This window comes from Geospiza fortis, unplaced genomic scaffold (genome assembly GCF_000277835.1).
Source record: "Geospiza fortis unplaced genomic scaffold, GeoFor_1.0 scaffold121, whole genome shotgun sequence".
Classification (NCBI taxonomy): Eukaryota; Metazoa; Chordata; class Aves; order Passeriformes; family Thraupidae; genus Geospiza; species Geospiza fortis.
Genome location: NW_005054346.1, coordinates 4,143,114 through 4,165,184, shown reverse-complemented (window position 1 = coordinate 4,165,184; position 22,071 = coordinate 4,143,114). Strand labels below are relative to the sequence as shown.

Below are 22,071 nucleotides of genomic sequence, written 5' to 3'. Positions count from 1 at the left end.
TGAAACAGACCACCCCTAAGGGAGGTGTAGCTGTGAGTGCAGTGTAGATGCAGGGTGGGGAATGCATGCAATGCCCCACCCAGAGGAGCAAATGTCGTGTGGTGAAGCAGGATTTCTACTCAGAATGTCACTCATTGTCTGTCACAGACAGGTAGAGAAATTATAAAAGAAAGGCCTCATAAAATTAGGCCTCAGTCTCCTAGATTAATAGCTGGCCTGTCACTTCTAAGTGCAGCTGAGTAGTTTGCAAGTTCCCATGTGAAAACTGTCTGGGGAATGAGAGTTTGTTAACACAACAATCTATTCCCAGGGTGAAAAATGAGTGCACCTGTATAAACAATAAGCTCTGTCTCATGAGAATCAGTAGAGAAAATATGTAGACTAACTAAAAATACAGAAGTTTGATAGATATGCAAAATACCATGTACTGACCAATGAACTAAGTGTGAATGTATTGTCAACCAATAAGATCCATAAGATCTTATGGCACAATGCCTTCTGATAATTCTATAAAATATGACCTATACAATAAAAATGGGGGTTCTCCTGCATGAAAAAAATGGAGTCATGGCTGTTTTATTACAACAGTAGTCATGAGGGCAAAGGCAGGATGATAAATGAAAAGGAGGATGAGGAAATGGGAATGGCCTCATCTGAAATGGAAAAACATGTTAAATAGTGAATGTTAAATAGTGTTAATGGGTTTGATGTCACAAAGTGCAAAATAGCAGCAGGTCAGTATTCTTGAAAAAGCTGACAACTGACCTCTCAGGCTACTGGAAGTACAAGTTCTAGCATCTGTAGCCAGGTCAAGATATCAAGTCTTTTGAAGTAACGATGGTAGCTCTGTACCTGGATCCCAGCAAAGGCAGCTACTAATAAAGGAAGGGGTGGGGTAGAAGGAGACGTCCTTGATGGCAGCAAAAGACATTAACTGGCAGGCATGTTAAGCAGATTTTAAAGCAAATAAAAAACAGTTATAAGGGAAAGAAAAATTGCAACATGGGCTCAGTGTGACAGAGCTTTATTCAGCCAGACCTTTGAAGTGGATGTGCATGATTCCCTTTATAGAAAACTTCCAAAAAATACCACAACACAAAATCATAAAAGGCAGAATTAATTGCATTATAAACTGGCATGCTTTTAAAATGGGAAAACTCAAAGTTACTGCATCATACAGAACAGAAATGAAAGGCTTATAGCATTTCCTTCATTGTTTTCTATGTCTATGTGGTTGGAGGACCATTTGAGTCTCAGCCAAGTCTCTGGCTTCTTGATTTGCAGGTGTTCTGCTTGGCCTGCCAAGTTCTTTCCATCTTCTCTTAAGGCCTTTCTGGTTTGCTGCTCCCCACTGCAGTCTCTGCTTGAGGAGCAGGTTGGCAGCTCCTTCCCTCTCTGGCTTGCACCCTGTGCTCTGCCATGAACACAGACATTCTCCTGAAGGTCCTTGGTTCACTCCACTTTTTATGAGACAAACATACAAACATATGAAGCAAATATCATGTCATAGAGAGTGATAGTAGCAAGGTTCAGAAGCAGCCTTTCATCCCTAGGAAGGTGAGAAGCTGGTGAAGGTGAGAAGGTGAAGGGAAAATCCAGAATCACTCAGTGATGAGAAGAATCCCTCCAGTCCTGTAACCTACTTTTTGAAAATAAAATTAATGTTCTGTCGTGAATGGATGATGTGAACTTTCTTCAGTACATAGAAATCCTTTCCTCCAAATGTCACATGTTCAAATATGTCATGTATTTGGTCTTGCAAATACTTTTGTCTAGGAATTTTATCTTTAATTATTCATTAGGGTTGAACAGGTTCAGCATTAATTTTAAAAACAGGGAACATTCATTTCTCACACTAAAATATCAGTGGCTTGTAGTTAAGGTTAGAAAAAGCAGCTGTGGTGTTCTTGGGTGTATAATAATGAAGCAGGTATAAATATTTCAGTGTTGCCTCAAAAATAAATAATTGGATCATACTGACAAATAACTGAACCCAAAAGAAATTCTATGGATACAAAGAAAGACAGGTCAGGAACAGAGCCCTGTGGGACTCAACTGGTAGGAAAAAAAAAACAACTAACAACTTGAAAGAACAAAACAACTAACCCGCAACCTAGCAATGAACTGTAAGTGGAACAGATCAATTCAAATCAGTCTGAGATCTGCACTGAACATGTTCGAAAGAATGCTGTAGTTTATGGCCTTAAACTCAGCAGTAATATAAAGGCACACTAATACATAGCGTGGATTCCTGAATTGAAATACCAAAAAAAGATCAAAGCATAACTTCAAAAAGCAGATTCAGAGTTGTGTCTCTTTTGAAGTCAACTTGGACACATTTATTGTGAAGATCACGTGTCTGAAGGTGTGATTGAAGCTGTACCAGCATTCTGTACAATAGCCTTGGGAATATTTGAGTTGCCATTTCAGTGGATAGATTGGATGGATTAGTGGATAGAACTGAATGGCTTGTTTCTCTCCCAGTATTGTGTGAGTGTAATTGATAGATGTAGTTTCTGGGCATTTTATTCATGTCTTTTATGCATGTCATATTTTTCCTTTGCAGGTTTAATTTGTACATAGGCAGTGTAGTAACTTAAAGAAGAATCACAGAACATTCTGCACCAAAAGGGACTAGATCAGAAGGGGTACCAGAAAGGGAAAAATAATTAATTAGTGAAGACTAATTTTTACCAATTTTACATCTCTGATTTTCTCACTGTATAAAAAATTATCTAGAAAGTTTTAATTAGAATTGTTTACAATTTACTTTGATCATATGCAGAAAGAAAGCTACTCTTCATTGTATTTGAAATCTCAGGCTAGCACTAGCAATAACACCTTTAAATACAAGCCTCAGGGAAAAAAAAACCCAATAACAACAACAACAAAAACAAAACAGCTTTATCTGTTTGAAATGTTTTTAAATACAACTTCCATGTATTACATTTCTCACGGGGCTGTTAGCATTTTCATTAAAATGAGGAACAGAAAAATATAAAGACCTATAAAGGAAGAAAATGTATCATCAGACATACTTAGTTTGAATTGCATTGCTGAAACATAAGTCACAGCCAGCTGTGCCGAGATGTATGGGATGGTTGATGCCCAAGCTGATAAGTATTTAGAGAGAGAATACAGTATAACACTTTAAAGCAGAATGGAAAACTACTCATCAAATTAAAACTTTGAATGTGGATTGGCACATAGCACCGTATCAGGAAAAATTATTGTTTTCTAAAGACTAAAGGAAACTATTTATACATACCTGCAGTGTAAAGTGTATATGTGTATATATATATATTTGATACTGAATTAGTGATAATAATAAACTCGTAGTAAATACTACTTGATAGTAAATATTTTCCTACATGCCTTATGAGTGATAACCATACTTTTCTAGGGACTTTTACCAAGTAGTGGCCAGGAGTCCTTAATGACATGAAAGTGACTGAAAAATACTTCCATTTAGGGGAAAAACTTAGCAAAACACCATAATCAGGCAGCCTTCCACTTAGTTTCAGTAATGGGATGGTGTGGCTGTAAGTATCTTTCAAAGGCATGGCACAGATAAGATTTTTGGAAGATACTTTCAGATTTGGAATGACTGGGGAGGTCTGGGTTTAAAGGTTTGAGGAATTTTCACTTCCTAATATTGTGGATGTTCTTCATACTTCCCTTGTCTTACTGGGCAGTCATATTCCTGGAGAATAAATGATATTGATATCTTGGATGTCACATCACTGGTAAAATGAGGAGAGAGTTCAGCAGCAAAGACCATAGATAAAATTTCCATGCCAGTGCTCTTTCTAAGGCAGCTTATGAGAGGATCCTTCTTTCAGTGCCACCCTGTAGAGAAGTGTGGTATTTACATGTTACAAGGTAGAGAAGTTCTTAAAATTATGATCTATCCCACTGATGGAGACTAAGAAGAAAATCTGGTGCAAGTATCTTAATAATTACCGTGGAACATTGAAATATTCCCCTTCTAGCTTCCAGTAATAAAAACTTAAGTAAAAGGTTGTCTCTTAGTAATTTTCTACCACTTTGTCCTGTTTTAACCTGATTACCAGCTGCCAGTACTTTATAGAGACAGAGGAGCAATCAGAGTGCCACAAAGGATTACTGATGTCTCTTTTCACTTTCTTAATTGTCCTGCACACATTTTCCCTCCTTTAGTCCTCTACATAAGTGAGAAGCTGTTCCTGCAATCCTGCGATGGAATCTGTGATTATTCTGCTACATGGCTTGAGACTTAGGTGCTCAGGCTTGGTATGAAGAGGGGAAAATGGGTGGTATTGGCTCTAGACAGATAGCTGGGTCAGTTTGGCTTGTGCAGTGAAGGGTGTAAGGGCAGTGGATCTCTTGAGGAGAAAAGGCAATTGAAAAAGCAGTTTTTTCAGGAAAAAACATGCTTGTCTGGAAAGTTTATGTAAGCTACCAGTGCAAACATTGGAAAGTCCAAAGTTTGGACTTCATGCATGTAGCACTGACTTATCATCAATCCTGCAGTTTTGCTTCCTGTTCCTAATTGATTTTTGTTCCTTTTTCTGCTAGTTACACCCTCCTCAGTTGCACGCCTTTTCTTAATGAATGTAATTGCATTGATATATTGTCATTCAATAAAAACTCTCAGTACAAGGAAAATACTTCAGTTCAAAACATTATTCGGAACCCCAGAGGTTAAGAAAATTTCTTTCCATTAAAATCCAAGTTTGAGCATCTGCTAGTCTGTCTCTCTCTTGGAAAGGGGAGAGCTGAAGGTGCCAACTATTCAAGCCATCAGCTTTGGGGCTTACTCCCATTTATAAAATGGCAAGGCAAGCATAAATAGAATATAAGATGTTCCAGGTTAAGAGACTGCAGGATCTCCTAAGAACTGTGCTATTGCCATATGGCTGCTTGGTTCCTACCCTGCACCTCCAGACATGCTTAGAATTTTCCAACTTTGAAATAAGGAATTAGTAATATACCAATGAGCTGACAAGCTCTGGCAGCTGTATGCACAGGGCCTTCCAGCAGGTCAATGGGATATTGCCAGAGAAGCTGAATTCCAGATGAGAGGGTGGAAAAGGAGAAAGGATTGGGTTTTTTTTCTGAGCTCTGATTCTTTTACACTAACTTCAAAGGAAAGCAAATTTTAACTTGCATATGGGTGAATGCACTGGATAAATAGTAGTAAGGCAACCCGAAATGGCATCTGTCTAGAAAAGAATAACCCTCAAAATTACTGATGACAGTGGATACACTTTCTTCAGCCAGCAGCATCCTGCCCTTTTCTCACTCAGGCAGATTATGACAGCCATGGCTCTGATATGGCCCGTGAATGAATGAACATCATTTTAATGGACTGCCTGCGGTGGACAGCCAGCACAGATTTGCACTTCCAAGCACAGCAGGTAGTGAACTCTAAAGGAACATTTCACACTGGCCATTAAGCATCCAGCATGACCACAAAACTGAGGTGACACAAGGAGAGAGCAATTCCCTAGGCATAGGGATCATGTTTTGCAGCCAGCTGCAGATAAAATAACCAGCTTCTGCTGTAACCTGCTATTATCTGTGGGATGCTAAAAAATCCTCTCCCTAGGATTTTAAGTTTCTCTCTGTATGATTGTAGTTAATGACTGGACTGCATGGGGTGTTTGTTATTTAGTGACTGAATATCCCTACTGCTGGCAAGTTGTGGTTGTTGGTTTGGGTTTTTTTTTTTTAAGTTTAAAGCATAGTACTCTAGAACTATATAAAACACATTTTTTTAATTGAACTTTCTTCCAGGCTTATGTAACTTTCTGAAGCTATTTAATGTAGTCCTGTGAATCTATGGCAGAAATTATCCATAATCCATTAACCAGGCAGAAATAAACAAAACCAATTATTTTATATCATTCCTAAACCAATGTTTTTTCCTCTTGGAAAACCTACATAAATGTTGCTGTTATTTACTGTTGTCCAATTAAATAGAGGTTTGTATGCATCCAAAAGTTCATTCAATGTAAAGTTTTAAGATATTTGATGCCTGCTTACACTGAAATGTACATAATAATGTCTGTGCCTCCAATGAAAGTAAAAATTAAATTTTCTATGTTTCATGGCCACTTGTGGTCTTAGTCCTAGAAGACTATTAACTATAAGGGATGAAAATACCAGGTAAAATCAGAATTAATTTTTAAAACCAGAAGTAACTTATAATTCAGATAATTGATGATGAATCTTCATATTAAAGAACTGTAAGACATAAAATAGAGTGCATAATGAAAAATGGCATATTCCATTGCCTTGTGTGGTGGAACAGCTTTTTGCCTTGAGAATGAGCTTCACATAAATTTTAAGGTCAACTTGAGCTTTAATACTGCATAAGATATCTTGGATTGCAAAACAGAAAGCCTCAGCTAAACAGGCTTGAGCAGCTCATCTCAGCAATTGCTGGATGGTACTATTAAATGTATTCTCCCTGTCAGAACAAAGACACGTCTGTGTTGTCAATCATTATTACATCTCAACTTTATTTGTTGCTCAAGAAGATTTGTTGGTAGAAAGGCTAGTTACTTTAAATTCTCTCCCTGCTTACAATTGCAGATAATGCTTGTGATTGCTGAGAGGAATGATGTGAGGTTCTGAAGTGGTGAATTGCCTCAAAAACATTATTTTAGCTCCTTGTGTTAACATGTGCTCAATTAAAAAAAAATAAAAAAGACAAAAACCCCAAACAAACAAACAACAACAAAAAAAAAAACCACTGTGGACATGATTTCTTCTAAAAAAATGTTTTAGTAAATGTGTAATATATTAGGCATCTAACATTTAGCTCTGAGGTTCCCAGCAAATGAAGGAGCTTGATCTGTTAAAGCATGTCCAGAGGAGGGACGCCAAGTAGATTAGAGGGATGGAGCACCTCTCCTATAAGGAAAGGCTGAGAGAGCTGGGATTTTTCAGCCTGGAGAAGAGATAGCTTCCGGGTGACCTAACTGTGGCCCTCCAGTACCTGGAGGGAGCCTAAAAGAAAGATGGAGAGGGACCTTTTACGAGAGCATGTACTGACAGGATGAGGAGGAATGGCTTCAAACTGAAAGAGAGTAGGTTTAGATTAGATCTTTAGAAGAAATTCTTTATTGTGAAACTGAGGAGACACTGAAGCAGGTTGCCCAGAGAAGTTGGATGCCCCATCCCTGGAAGTGTTCAAGGCCAGGTTGGATGAGTAGCCTGCTCTAGTGAAAGGTATCCCTGTCTGTGGCAGAGGAGTTGGAACTAGATGATCTTTAAGGTATTTTCCAACCCAAACCATTCTGTGGTTTAAGAATCAACTTTTACAACAGTTGATCTGCAGCTATTTCCTCTGTAAGGATTTGAGCCCACTAGTGCTGAAGTTAATTTTGATGCATGTTACAGCATATAGGGACAACATTCTGAAGGAGAGCTGTGACATCAAAGAAATACAGTAGAAAGAGGAGGTGCAGATAGGCTGGGGCAGGCACTCAGGCTGGGCAAGCTCTTCAGTACATTATGTCCTGCTCAGACAGTTTTAAGAGAGCAGTCTTGGGGAAGCAGTCATGCTGTATGATTGAAGTTCAGTTCAGTATGATCAAGTTCAGTTTTCAGCCATTTCTGGACTCAGGAGGAAAAGCAAACTGAAATAAACAGGAGCATTTCCACAGATTTCAGTGGGTATTTCATTAGTCTGTCAATCTCTAAGCTTCATTTTCCCATCACCTCACCTTGGATAAGCACTCTGTTGGTCTACCTAGTGCACACATTGACTGGGAAAGGACTGCTTTGTCATTCGTTGCTAATCCAGCAATTAGCATAATGAGCATCAAAATTCTGCTTAGGACTTTCATCTATGTGCATATATATAACAAGTGAAGGGAGTTGCTTTCCATGTGACCAAAGAATCCTACTGTACTGTGGATTTGTCAGCTCTGGACACGTCTGCTAAAGGCCCATTGAAATCAATAGAATAGTCTTTTTCACAAACCGGATTTTAAGATTTCTAGGATAGCATGAAATTTTGGCCTATTGGAGCTGCTTAAAATCGTACCAAAATAGCAAAATACAAGATACAAGACTCAGACTAACATGTCTTTTTTAAAAATCATTATCACCATAGAAGGGACTAAAAACCTCTCAAGAGCACATTATTTCTGACATAGAAAGTAGAAGGATTCTGAAAAGGTGTCCTGATCCCACGAGTTCCTCCTGAGAAGATGCTGCTGCTTTTTCATATTTAGTGATCACTTGTCTATTCTTAACTCAGGTCTCATGCCTTTGGTTTTTATTTGTGCTTTTCTACAAGTCCATTTAGCCTGAAGAGTTTATGTGAAATTAGGTTCACAGGATAAACTGTTTCCATTGCCTAAATTTCTAAACACTTATAAAAGAGTTTAAGGAGAATTATTAAATTTTATATATTTATGTGTGTATGTGTATATATATATATATATTAAAAGGACAAGGTACTTGAAGCTTTTTCATCTTCCTATATATATATATATATATATACACACACACAGATATTTCTCTATTTCTCCTAAAGAGAATCAGCTGTTTTACCCCATAGTGGTTTCTCTTTACATGCTCTGCACATCCATGAATGCTCCTTTTGCACACTCCCTGGCAGGAGTGTGCATGTCTGCTCATCCAACTGCTGCCTGTCTTTCCATGGGGCTACACAGACCCCAAGGAAGACTGAGCATGGAACCTTTTGTAAGCAGTTTCCACAGCATCTTTATCTACTTGCTTTATTTCTTGTATGCAAACCTGTGCATGAATTATTTTTTTTTAATAAACATAATTTGCCCACATTTCTTTTTCAGTTGACATATTTTCATTTCCATTTGTTCATTTCTGGAACTGTTGTATTTTCAGTTGATTTCATAGGCGGACTTGACACATACTCCTACCGACAACCCCCCCAGGAACATGTTGAGTTAAAGCCTGTAAAGCCTGTAGGTAAGGTTCTGGTCCCAAGGACCACATTAATCCTTCTAACTGAACTGAACTGAAAGCTAACCATCTCCTAAAAGAATTTGGGCATCAGATTACTGATAATTTAATTATATTTTAATTAGAACTTAATTAAAAATTAATCCACATAACACATTGGAGTAAGGACACTTTGTCATTGATGGGGTATCCGCTAAAGCGAGGATTAGGAGATATCGCCATGTCTGCCACGTGTGCCTCATCTTAAAGCAAGGAGAGGCTCTCACTGAAGGACGGAATTGCTTCCTTGCTGAATTTTTAGCAAGAAAAGGGCTGGTTTAGAGATTCTGCGGCTGCAGAAACCTTAATGAGATTAACCCATTTCTAGAAAAGCAGAAGTTTCTACATTTGTCCAGCTGCTGAAAGAAAAAGTTTTGCTGAAAAGAAAACGTGTCAGTTTAAAATCTGTCTGTAGAATTTCACTGGAATTAAATATCTCTCTGTCATCACTTATTTGCTTGAACCATAAAAATCATTTTCATAGACTATTCCTGCTTTGCTACCCAATGAATAAGGTTGAATGCATATCTATTTTTTTATCTGGAAAAAATTAGGATATGGGGTGACATTACATGTATTTTGGCAGAAGCTCACATAACTTCAAGCATATGACTTTTCAAAGTATAGTTCGTAAACCAGAAGTTGTTAATTTGGAAATTGTTTACGGCTGGAACTTGTTGTGATGTTGCTCTCTGTCTTTAAATTTACCTTTGGGCCTTTCATGCTTCTTAAATGCAGCATGAAATGCACACACAGCTAATTGACTGAAACTGATTTAATGACTCTATTTTACTTATCAGTTAACGGAATTAGAATGGGTTGAAGGTTTTTCCTGCTGTATGCATGTGTGCACGTGCTAGGAGTTTTAATTTAAAATGGACAGTTACAAAAAAATTGTTTGAGGTTGGAACTTGATGCCTGAACTTTGTGACTTTATTAACTTTTGCAGGTTTTTATCATATATTTTATTCATGATGCAGCTTTCAATTTGTAGAAATAAGCAGAGATAAAATTTTACTAAAAGTTTATCTAAATATTATAGAATATGAAGGCCCAAAATTATGGTGCATACTAGAACAGGACCAAATAACACATTAAGACAACGGAACAAAGTTATGAACCTTCTGACTTTTTGACTAAGTACATGCTCTACATTGAAGTCTACATTTCTGTAGTAATATTTCATTAAATGTCTATTTTGCTGCATTTTCTGTGAGAAAGATGACTGCAAAATGGGGGTTTGAACCTTCTGTATAAGCTGCTAGACTAAAAAGTTAAATTGATATTCAGGAGCAGGAAGGCCACACCTGCAGCATTTACACCTCTCCACAAAAGATTTTAATCTCTAAACCTGCACTGAGATTAGTTTTAAGGATTAAGTGCATAAATGTTTAGTACTTTCTTAGCAAACCTACTATAATTAAAGAAGAGAATTAATGACATATTAATAAAAAACTTACATTCCTGCAAAAGATATTCACTTGTTTTGCAGTAGAAAAGTCACAGCATCTGATAATTTGTTCTTGATAAGAGATTTTCAATAAGTAGCTCAAGGGATTTGGGGGTTGTTGGTGATCTTACAATTCTGGACAATAAGAGTTATCTTTCTATTTCCTATGAATGTGTATCCTTGTACTGCTGGGAGGTCCTCTCTGGCCTCTTTATTGCTTCAAGGAGTATAAAACTGGGACAGAAATTATAGTGGGTTTACTTTTTTATTGATGTTTTGGTTGTATGTACTGAAAGATATAGAGAACCTTTATCTAAGCTGGGAGCGAAATTATGTCAGTGATCAAAGTCTGTATTAAAAGCCAAATATATGGAAATAATTTGGTCAGTGGATTGTGCCAGAACTTTGCAGATGCTTATCTCTCTGCAGCATGTTAGCCTTCTTGACTTCTTTTGATAAGTTAATTGCTGTATGTAGCTGTTTTATGCAGTCTGAAAATTCTAAGTATCTGTAAAAAAATTACTTCTGGTGTCTAGGCTATGCAAAACTCCATTTCTGAGAGTTAGAATTCTCTTAGAAATGAAAATGAATAATGCTTGTAAAAATACATGAAAAGCCTTTATAAATGTTACTTTATAGATGAAAGCTTGCCTATATTTCCCTTTTTCTCATTCCTTTTATTTCCCTTATTTAATTCAAAAATTAACTAAACACAGCCCACTGAAAATACAAGGCTGTGTGGTCTCATCCAAGCTATGCAGACGACAGTCGGCTTTTATTAAGTGCTCACATTCAGTATAATGTCTGCTTAGTGCTACCATAATTATTAATGATTAGCAAGACTAAGATTAGTTTTCCTTCTCACCTCTGAGAAGAAGCTAAATTTGAACTTGTTTCCATGGGGAGCAATTTTTAATCCAAACACGAATGATCATGGTTTGCCTGTTTGCTCTTTGTTCTGCCTATAACTCCATTAGGCTGTGGGAAAAGGAGAAGCAGGATCTTTGCCCTCAGCCATGCAGTTTCAATTAGAGTGTGTGTAAGGCAGGAGACAACAGGGGAAGTAGAAAAAATATCATTGTGTTGTGTCCTTTGGGACTAAAGCATATGGACTATGAAGAAGACTGCTGTGCCTGTTGGAATCACAGAATCAGCAGCCAGGTTGCTCACTTATGTTTAGAAACTCTTCATGTACTGATATGTGGAAAACAGAGGAACATGGTGGCTAGCAGGAAAAAATATGAAGCTACATTTTGGCTTGCATTAGAGGTTGTTATTATAATTAACAATAATTATATTATAATATATGTTAATAAGATAATATCATAATCATGCTGTAATAAGAACAATGTACAGATATAGTAATGAAATTTTAAATTACAATTGTAATAGTAGAAATAACAATAAAATAAAATAAAACTGCTACAACTTTGAACAACTCTATCTGGACAGATACTGAATCCCTAATTCCTAGGGATGTCCTAGCCTTTTTAAGAACAATACTAATTTGTGCTTGTGGAATTGATCCACTGTATGAGAAATGGTGCCAGTGGAGAGGTCGCCACTCTGTGATGCATCTGTGGGATCCTGTCCTGTTTATATCTTCTCCTGAGACTTTACCCACCTTTAAATTGCTCTGAAAGACCAACATAGATCTTCTAAGATTACACAAGTGAAAATGGTTACAGGGAGTCATGTGAGAATATGTAGATTCAGCAGATGTGTCACTGTGGTGAGAACTATAAATAGTGTGAGTCCAGCTCAAATGCTCATGTTTATGATCAGATCACATCAGAATTTTATAACTGGGTGAAAATATGTCTCATGCTTTTGAAATATATTATGCTAAAATGAGTAAGCGTGTATATATATATATGTGTGTGTGTGTGTGTGTGTGTGTGTGTATAAAGTATCATATCATATATATTATATATCATATATAATGTATATCAATATTATATATTGTATGACCTTCAGATAAGCTTTACCAGCTATGGGACTTCTCCCAAATGTTTTCTGCTTTTGTGGCATGCATAGTACAAAGCTACTGCTTTGTACCCAGCCATTCACTCTTGACCACAGAGGTGAGTCTCACAGCTGATGAAATTTTTGACAGCATGAGATTTATCCGCTTGTTCCTTAGTTACTAACCTCTCAACTTGTATGAATTTGCAGCTTATCAATTAGAAGATACACAAAATAAATTTTCATTTTTGAGTAATTCTTTTATCCTACTTTTTAGGTCGAAGTAAGTAATGAACATGGACTCAAGACTTCTGCTACTGTAGCTGAAGAAACAGATGTTAGAAAAAAGACCAACCTTGTGAATCATCATTCAGGAAGAAACCCACCACATCTGCTCCTCACGGCATGTGGATTGTTCTTTCCACAGGCTCAGTGTCATTATCAGCGTTGTTATTTCGTAGATCCTTGTAGATGATCTTGAATTTTTAAATAATTTACTTATATGGACACTTGTAAATTGTAAAATTTTTTCTTTTTTAATTTCAGTATTTTTACAATGTTTAGTGTTGAGGCATGAAAACAAAACAACCTGTGAAAACTAGGAGGAGGATGTGTCTTTCTCAAAAGTTCAGTATTTTTTGACTGAGAGGATCATACTGTGCCTGGTCAAGATTTTGTCAGTAAACAGTAATTTTGACTTCAAAATATGCAGCAGGAGTCAAACCCTAACAGTGATCAAGAGATCATTTCAGTGCTGTCTTTAGAATTCACTCCTTGGATTTTTGAACTGCTGAATGCAGCAGGGATTGATGTATGACTCTTCTTACCCAGATGTTCAAGCATAATGTACTCACCTAATTATTGCAGTTCATAAATGACTCCTCCTTTCCTAATCTCTTTTGCCCCATCTCGAGTAGCTGTCTCTGATTTGAAGAGAAGTAGGATGACTGCTCAATGGATGTCCATCTCTAGGAACCCTTACACCCAGGGCTGTTTAGATGTCTGTGATTTGCACATTTTTAAACTCCTTTCCTCCCTTCTCCCAGGAAGAAGCCAAGCATGAATGTACAGTACAAGGCACCAACTGAAGCCTTAGAAGCCTCTGGGGACTAATTTTCTCTTAATTTAAAAGTAAACAAGCAAAACTGAAAAATGCGTGTAAAAATTTGTAAAGTTATTTGTAAATACTTCTAGAAAAAGAACATGTATGTAACTGTGGTATTTTGTTTTCTATTCTGTCACCACTAGCATAAAGTGATACACAAAGCTATTTTCTCTGGAGAGCTGGCAGTCTTTTTAACAGAACAGTTTGTTTCTTCCATCTTAATTACAATATAAAGTGCTGTGTAGATTTCTATGCCCCAGAGAGTCTCATCTCTCTGCAGAGTCTATGTGCCTCAACAGTGAGCAGAAACATCATGAGGGTTTTGAGTCTGTCTGTGGTTTTGCACTTTTCTCACTTAAACATTTCATTGGTGGGACAGCCAGGAAGGCTGTTCCTTCTGATGTGTATTTCTCTACCTCTGCACCAGAGGCTGAACAGATGCCCACAAAGTTCCTCCATAGGTACCCTAAGAAATCTTCAGCTGATCTGAACAAAATTCAGGTCCTGAATTTTCAGTCTTCTATCTTGTATCTTCAAGTCTGAGCAGGAGGAAGCTATAAAAGAGCATGTCTTGATTGTTTCCCTCCTAAAATCAGTGTAATTTACCAATATGAACCTATTGGGGATGCTAATAAATACAGTGGAAGTAGAGTCTAATATTTCCAGGTGACAAGGGTCTTGTGGTACATCCACCTGCTTTCCAGCTGGTTAACTTAAAGGCCTCACTGACTTTGGAGAAAACACAACCTGAACTTTGGTTAACTTTCCGTGAAACTGAGTATGATGTAAGTATTAAGACAAAGTCAACAAGAAAATGGCAACTGGAGAAAAACCCTTCTTTAGTGTTCCTTGGGCTCGATATACCGCAAATAAAAGCCTTCAGCTGAACCCAGTGCTGCCCTCAGGACCAGGTGGGAAGAACAGGAATGAGTGTTACACCCCCATTGATGGCACAGCTCAACACACATTCTGGCAGGGGTTTGGAAGTGTGTGTTTGGTTTTCTGCCAAGGCATGTCTGCTGGACCATGTTTTACAGATTTTTCTGAATATGTCTGAAACATGTCTTTCTGTAGGTCCTTCAGAACTATCACAAAAATTCTGCAAAGACAGAACATGAGTTCTCTTCCATTTGAAATATCTATCACTTTTTAGCTAGGGAACACAAGCCAGTATATCCCAAATACACTTAAAATCTAAGAATCATTACCAATACAGTGAATGTGCCATCTGTCTCACTTAACAAACAGAACAATCCTGATTGAGAAGAATTTGTCTTCATTAGGGCCAGCCAAAATGCAGACTGAAATGCCAAAGGAAACTGTCATTCTTTTCTAAACTGAGACACCCAAAATAGTATCAATCAACCCATACATGTTAAGGTAAAAAAATCTTAAGAATGATAAATGCATTTGACTGTTAATTGCTGTGTCCTGTAACATAGTAGGACATATTGGTGAACATTTTTGTAGGAAGCCTTGAGTAGTTCCTTTACTTTTGCAAGACATACTCTCAGTAAGGTGTTAGGTGAGTCCCAGATCAGCCAGCTATGTAGGAAATAAATGTTGACTCTCTAAATAAACTGGGATAGTTTTCTTAAGTTTAACTGAACCATGCAATTTCAGGAAATGACTAGGTTTGTACTGCAAAACAGAATTTGCTGACAATCTTAAAACCTTGGAGATTATCAGTTGTTACAAACTGTTCTGGTGGCATTAATGAGTCATACTGTTGCACTTTAGGCCAGCTGAAGATCTGTGCTTCAAACTTCTAGACTTTTTTTTCTTTTCCCAAATTTCTGTTTAATTCCCGTTTTTTAGAGAATCAGATTTGCCCCAGTACTTTAGCTGACAGTAAAACTTGGGATGAGGCTGCAGAAATATGGCACTACATGTTCACTGAGGACTGAGCCAGGAAACTGAACCAGTTTCTTAAAAGAGTGGCTGGTGTCTTGAGGATCTGAAAACAAAAACTGTAGCAAGAAATTAACAGATTTTTGCCTGGTGCCGTGACAGACATACCATGATTCTATATTACAATTTGTGGAATTATTGGTTGGACTCTTTCATATCCATAGAGATTTTTTACATAAAATTTGAAGGTTTTTGAAATTCAGTTTTGATCTGAAGGAACTCTCTAAAATGAAAGACAGCTTGGATTGGCTGAAGGGTGTTTTTTTAGTGCTAAGGTATGATATTATGTATTATTTATATTATTATAAGATACGATATTATCTATTATAGATAATTTTCAATAGAGCTCTCTCAATTAAACCCATGGGAATTGATGCCTGGTTTTATCTAATAACTGCTTTCAGGAGTGCAGGTGACATTGTCCAGAGGACAACAAAACTGGTGAAGGGTTGGTCTGGAGCACAAGTCTTTAAGGAGCATCTGAGAGAGCTGGGGTTGTTTAGGTTGAAGAAAAGGAGCCTGAGGGGTGATCTTATGACTCTCTACAACTCCCTGAAAGGAGGCTGTAGCCAAATGGGGTTCAGCCTCTTCTTCTAGACAGCTAGTGATAGGATCAGAGGATATAGTCTTAAACTGCACCAGGGGAGGTTTACGTTGGACACCAGGAACAATTTCTTTAGAGAAAGGGGGATAAGACATTGGAATGGGCTGCCCAGGGAGGTGGTGGAGTCACCATCCCTGGAAGTGTTTGAGGAAGGGCTAAATGTGGCACTCAATGCCCTGCTCTTGTTCACATGATGGTGTTTGGTTACAGGTTGGATCTGAGATCTCAGGGATCTGTTCCAACCTATTTGATTCTGTTATTCTGTGTTTAAGACAATGGTATTTACTGTATATTATTAATTGGAATTTGAAGCTAGGGTATCTGGTTGCTGGTTAGCACGAGACAATACTAAATTTTCGTATTTAAAACCTGAGAACACATAGTTGTGTCACTAAAAACCTGTAGTTCTGCACCAAATAAATCACAGGTTTAAGCCCAAACAACTTCAAGTGCAGGACTTGAATGACTTTCTTCATTCACAGCTGCCATGCAAGACTGTTGTCCATGTTTGGATCCTGAGTTTGATCTCTTCCTCCAGTTGCCCACAGCTCAGGCATTGCAACACCATTGTCACCTCCAAGCACCATGTTGGCAGATGCAACCTTTTTCTCAGCACTGACTGCAACGTGTTTCTCTGCACCCAGCTGCCTGCCTGTCTTTCATGTGGAGATTAGCAGGTTGAAAAGGCCAACCCAGCAATCCATCAAGGTCCTTTAACAGACTTTGACAGTGGAAAACAAAAATTGACGTTCCAAACTAATTGGCTTGCCTCCTTCCAGTATCAGCCTCATCTGGTTTAATTATAACAAATTACAACCTGGCAGCTCTTTCAGACAAAAAATTTCAGATTGGGAAAATGTTCCTTCCATGTTAAAGCTTCAATATCAGCAGGATGTTTTTCACAAACCAGTTCATCTCTTGCCTGCTATTCTGGGCATTTTGACAGAAACCTTCTTAGTGCCCAACACAGTGATGGGGTTATGTTGTTGCATGCCACAATAGCACTTTCACAGCAGAGTGGCTGGGCTGCATCCTGAGGTCATGTCAGATGGGTTAGGGCCGCATAAGGTGGAGGGTGCCCTCAACAATACAGCCCTAAAGAAGTGGTCTCTCTCCTAACTCTGCCCAGGGAGCTGACTACCCCTGCAACCATAAATGGGGATCAGCATGAAAGGTTTGTTAGTTTGCAGAGGCTTCTTGAGCAAACTAATACATGTGTTATAGATGATAGGGAATGCAGATCTGTGAAAATTTGCCTATAAAGATATTTTATATCAAGACTACTGCTACAGTGTTTGCCCCTTAGAGGTTTGTCTGCATTGAATGCTGCAGTGTGATCCCAGCATGTCAGCTCTGATCACCCAGCATTACCAGCAGCACTCTGCGTCACTGTAAGGGGACACAAGACTGTTCAGGACCCTAAATAATTATTTAGCAGCTAAGGACACAGATCTAGCCTGTACTGCTTGCTGTTTGACAGCTACATATAAGTTGTGCCATTTTCCCCAGGCTGACAAACCATCTTTATTTATCTGCTGATAAATGATGATTTCTTGACATAATTTCCTCTTCCTTCACAGAAGCCACAGTTTGAATGATTCTCTTGGATTTTAAACAAATTAAACATCTGGATTCCTGCTTCCACATAAGTACCTGTTCATCAGTCACACAACACAGTCCTGGATGTGACAGCTTTGTGGAATAGCTGCCCTTGCATGGTCTGTTGCCTCTCAGAACCAGCAACAGACTCTGAAGATAGTCTCACTAAGCAGCAGCCATGCATAAATAATCCCAGGAATGCAAGAAACATTCTCCTTGTTTTGCTTATTCCCCTAAGACCCAATATCACTTCTTCAAGCTTTCTGTCCCAGTTTCCTATTTATTTCACACTACCCAAATGCAACCATGCTTCCAAAACACTCCTGTAAGTCAGTTCCAAACAGACTTGCTAAAGCTCGAATTTTAAGTTGGCTGCATGTGATTCATGAGTAATCTAATTTCTCATTTTCCACAACATTGGGTACCTGCCCAATTAGCAGAGCATCATGTACAAGGAGGGGTTACTGCATCCCCTAGCATGTGATATATTTGGAATGAGAACTGTGCTATACATGAGCAAAGAAATCAGCTTCCTGTATTGGCCCATACTATTCACAAAATGTCACTGGTATGTTCTTATACTGCTTTATCTGCATAGCCAGAACCAGGGTGGCAAGCAGTTTGAGTCCCAAGTGCTGGGGCAAGACAACAGCTTGTTTAAACACCCTTGATCTCATACTTATAATCCACACTGCAATTTCTGGGTTTTCTCTTGGCCACACACACACACACACACACACACACACATATGTATTCTAATAGTCATGGTTTGGTTTCTAAAGACTTTATAATTCAAATAAATCTTTTTGTTCCTGAAGTTTAGAGGAGAATGTATCTGGGCTGCTTCAGGAAGTTTTCCTCCAAGCACTGGGGGGCTTGGAGAATAACACCAGTGGAGATCATTGCCCACCCATGGAAGCACCCCCGGGACCCATCCTGGTGCCATTGGCTGGCATGTCTGGAGGAGACACAAGCTGTGACTCTCACAGCAGGTCTCCTCCCTGGGCTCTGCACCCTGCAGCAGCCTCCTGGGGAATATCCTTGGGAAAACTCAGGGGACACTTCTGCTTTGCTCTGGGGCTGCCTTTAAGCCTTGGTCCTGGGCTGTGGTGCTCACCTGTGCTGTGCTGTGGTTGTGTCTGGGCCTGGCCAGTGACCTTCCCTGACTACAACAAAATGCAAAAAAATGATCTCAAGAAATGAGTCCTGATGTGCTTTTGATGATGAAATATTAAATTCATGCACTCTGATAATGATCTTGTCTAAATTAGGACTTCACCTAAGGTAAACTGTGTGCTTGGGGAAATACTAAACAGGTGTATATTTATCAGATGTATAATATGTATCTGATAAAAGGCACTTCTATTAATTTGCCTAGCTAGTAAGAAATTAGGCTTGTGGCTAATTTAATCTCATCAAACCTATTTCACATCACAATAATCTGAAAGGAAAAATCAAGCCTGGACAGGCAAGCACTGAAAAAGAGATTTGGGAAAGAAAGAAATCAGTCTTAGAAAAGGCAGCACACTAAAAACAGAACCCTGTAGTGGAAAGCAAACAGAAAAAAAAAAAAAAAACAAAATGGGAAAAGAACAGTGATCTTTAACATCACCCTGTAGCAGAATGTTCAAAGTTATTATTTATTAGAATGAAAAGCACCACAAAATACAAGCACACAAATACATATCTCTGTCATTGCTTTTCTAATAGAGTAGGGTTTCTAAAAGCTCAACTAATTTTACAGCCTGTCTTTCCCCATTAAAACCTAATATGCCAAGAAATATGATGTACAAAGAAATATTAAAAGGAAGGTTTGGCTGCTGTTCTGCTGAGCACGTTATGCCACCTCATGGTTACTGGCAGAAATACCACCACACTCAGTGCTGGGTCAGAAACACAGCAGAGGAAAAAGCACATCTGAGTTATTGGTCTATATTGCTGAAATGTCAGAAGTTCCATTGGGATCAATCATTGCAGAGTGCTAAATCGAATCTTTGAATTATATATAAAGACAAAGCACTGTAAAACACATCTCCTTTTAACAGTTGAATTTGCACCTTTACTGCAAATACACTGCTAACATAACATATAATTCAATATTGACCTGGTCCTAGCCCATAAATGCCTCCTCCTGTGTTTAGCTTATGCCTCCTTCTGTGTTTCAGAAGGTTGCCATTATCTGGAAGAACACACTGTTATCCACTCAGGAAGTATCTCTTTGCCTCTTTAAAAACAAGACATAATGTTTAGTTACAACTGGATAACTAAGATGAAATTACGGTCTTTGATGTATATAGCATACATTGAATTACTGAATTTAGATTTTACCATGACCTTAAAGTGCTAAGATAAAAAACACCCAGAACCTTAGTAGAATATGATTTTCACTTGAGTCGAGTTCACTTGCAAAGACCAGGTTACATTTTTCCATTAGAATAAATTATACAAAGTAGAAATGGAAGCTGAATTGATGTGACCGGGAGTGCACAGACTCTTAGTTGCACTAAAGTCACTTTGGAGAAAATGTTTGTTAAAATCAATGGGTTAGACTCAGATAGCTCATGCATGAACAGAAATAATCTTACATAAGCTTGGGCATTTCTTTATACAAAATATTGAAGTTTAGCAGTCCAGCGGCCTAACATTAGCAAAGGAGCAGGAGGAAAGGAGCTGTGTCTCTCTTGCTCTCATATGAGGTTTGTGATAATTAAGCTCTTAATCTGGGCATCTCAGTCCAACCCAAAGTCAGAGGCATGTGAAACAACTGTACTTCCCAATCCTGTGATTTTACTTCCCTGATCTTTCAATGAAGCATACTTGGCTGCAGAAAATTCAGAGTATGGTCAGCTTCTGAGCATCTGGGGAAATGGAGATAAAGTAAAAACATATTTAAAGAAAAAATTATTAGTTAGGCACAGATACATGGCATCATGAGAAGTGGAAATGAAGCATGAAAAAGTTAGGTCTTCAGAGTTTTTTCTATGACTTGGTTAACTCACAAACAAGATGACCTATCCAGGACACCTGAGAAATTACTGCATAGTTTAAAACTTCTCTTCAAGAGAGAACCTCAGTATTTTACCCTGAGAGGTGATAGACAAACCTTACCTGGATTATCTGTCAGCAAGAGATTTATGTGTTAAACTTTTGTAAAAGTTAATGTGAAAGTCTAACACTGTTTGAATTTTTAATATTCAGATTCTCTTATTAATGTAATTGAAGAAAGGCCTGTGCCGTGTTTTTTGATGCAGACTCAGAGATAATAAAATACTTTTGATTTATATGTCTAGAAAGGCTATGGTTGGATTCTATCCCTCTTGTCCAGGGAATGTACTTCTATGAGCAATAATCTGCAGTACAAAATTACTGATATATTTAGGGATTGTCCTCATTCCTCTGTCTTGCCAGAAAGTCTGTATTCTTAAAGGATAACTTACTATGCAAATAAATTAAAATGCCAGCCTCATCAGAAAAAAACTAGTTATTTCCTGCTCACAAGCAATTGACAGTTACAGCAAAACAAAATACTTTAATAAAGTTTTTGTAATATAGAAATGGTTTTGTTCAAAAATATTGTAAGCTTTTAAACTTACAATGCAGAAGTATGTAATCACCTTCTTTCCAGAAGTTGCTTAAGCAAGGAGATCATGCACAAAGCAAATGAGACACTGGAGTCAGAATTTTTGGAGAGTAAAGAAAGCTATAAATATAATACATATAATATAAATTTAAAAATCTATGATAAATAAATAAAAAGAAGGCTATAAATATATATAATGTAAACCAAAAAAAAAAGCTAAAAATCCCTTTTTCTCTTACTTGCAGCTTCTGGAGCTGATTTGGCCAGCCATGAATAATGTATTGCAGGACTGGCTTCCTACCTTTTGAGGTCTGTTCTGTTCATCCAGTGTAGCTATTATGACACTTGATCTGCTCTGTGTGACGTATAATTTTGCATAACATTAGGCAGCATGTTGGAAGTGGGGACTCCTTAATAAATACAATTTCTGCTTCCAAATTGCATACAGATGACTTCCTGGAGCTGACTGGAATATACACTCCAAAAGCAATCTTCTGAAAGCACTCACATATATATATATATATGACATATATATATACATATATGACATTTATATATAATGACATATATATAAAATGACATTTAAAACAACTGATGAAAACTTGCTTGGGCCATTGCATCAGTAATTAATGGTATGTAGATCTGTCTTTGTATTTCTGGAGAAGAATGAATATTCGACTTCCTTGGTAGATGTGGCTACTTATTTAAACACAGCTCTTACTCTGTGTTACCAGTTAGTCCAAGCCTGTTACCACTTAGTCCAAGCCTAACTGGAAAACCAAGAAGAAAATGCAGGCCTTTTCTCTTTGTGCTAGGAAAATGCAAGGTGTTCTGCTAGCTCAGATCTGCCACAGACACTTTAGGGAACAGCAGAC

The 22,071-nt window shown here is 37.9% G+C and overlaps 1 protein-coding gene across 1 annotated transcript in view; it reads left to right on the top strand.

The window, feature by feature from the left end:
• The window catches only part of NKAIN3 (sodium/potassium transporting ATPase interacting 3), a 195,619-nt gene extending 179,162 nt beyond the window's left edge, over positions 1 to 16,457 (top strand). The window contains exons 7-8 of the mRNA XM_031058628.1: positions 8,866 to 8,949; positions 12,675 to 16,457. Of these exons, the coding sequence (XP_030914488.1) occupies positions 8,866 to 8,949; positions 12,675 to 12,688 (98 nt within the window). The 3' untranslated portion in view covers positions 12,689 to 16,457. The remainder of the gene's footprint in view (positions 1 to 8,865; positions 8,950 to 12,674) is intronic.
• Positions 16,458 to 22,071: the final 5,614 nt, after the last annotated feature.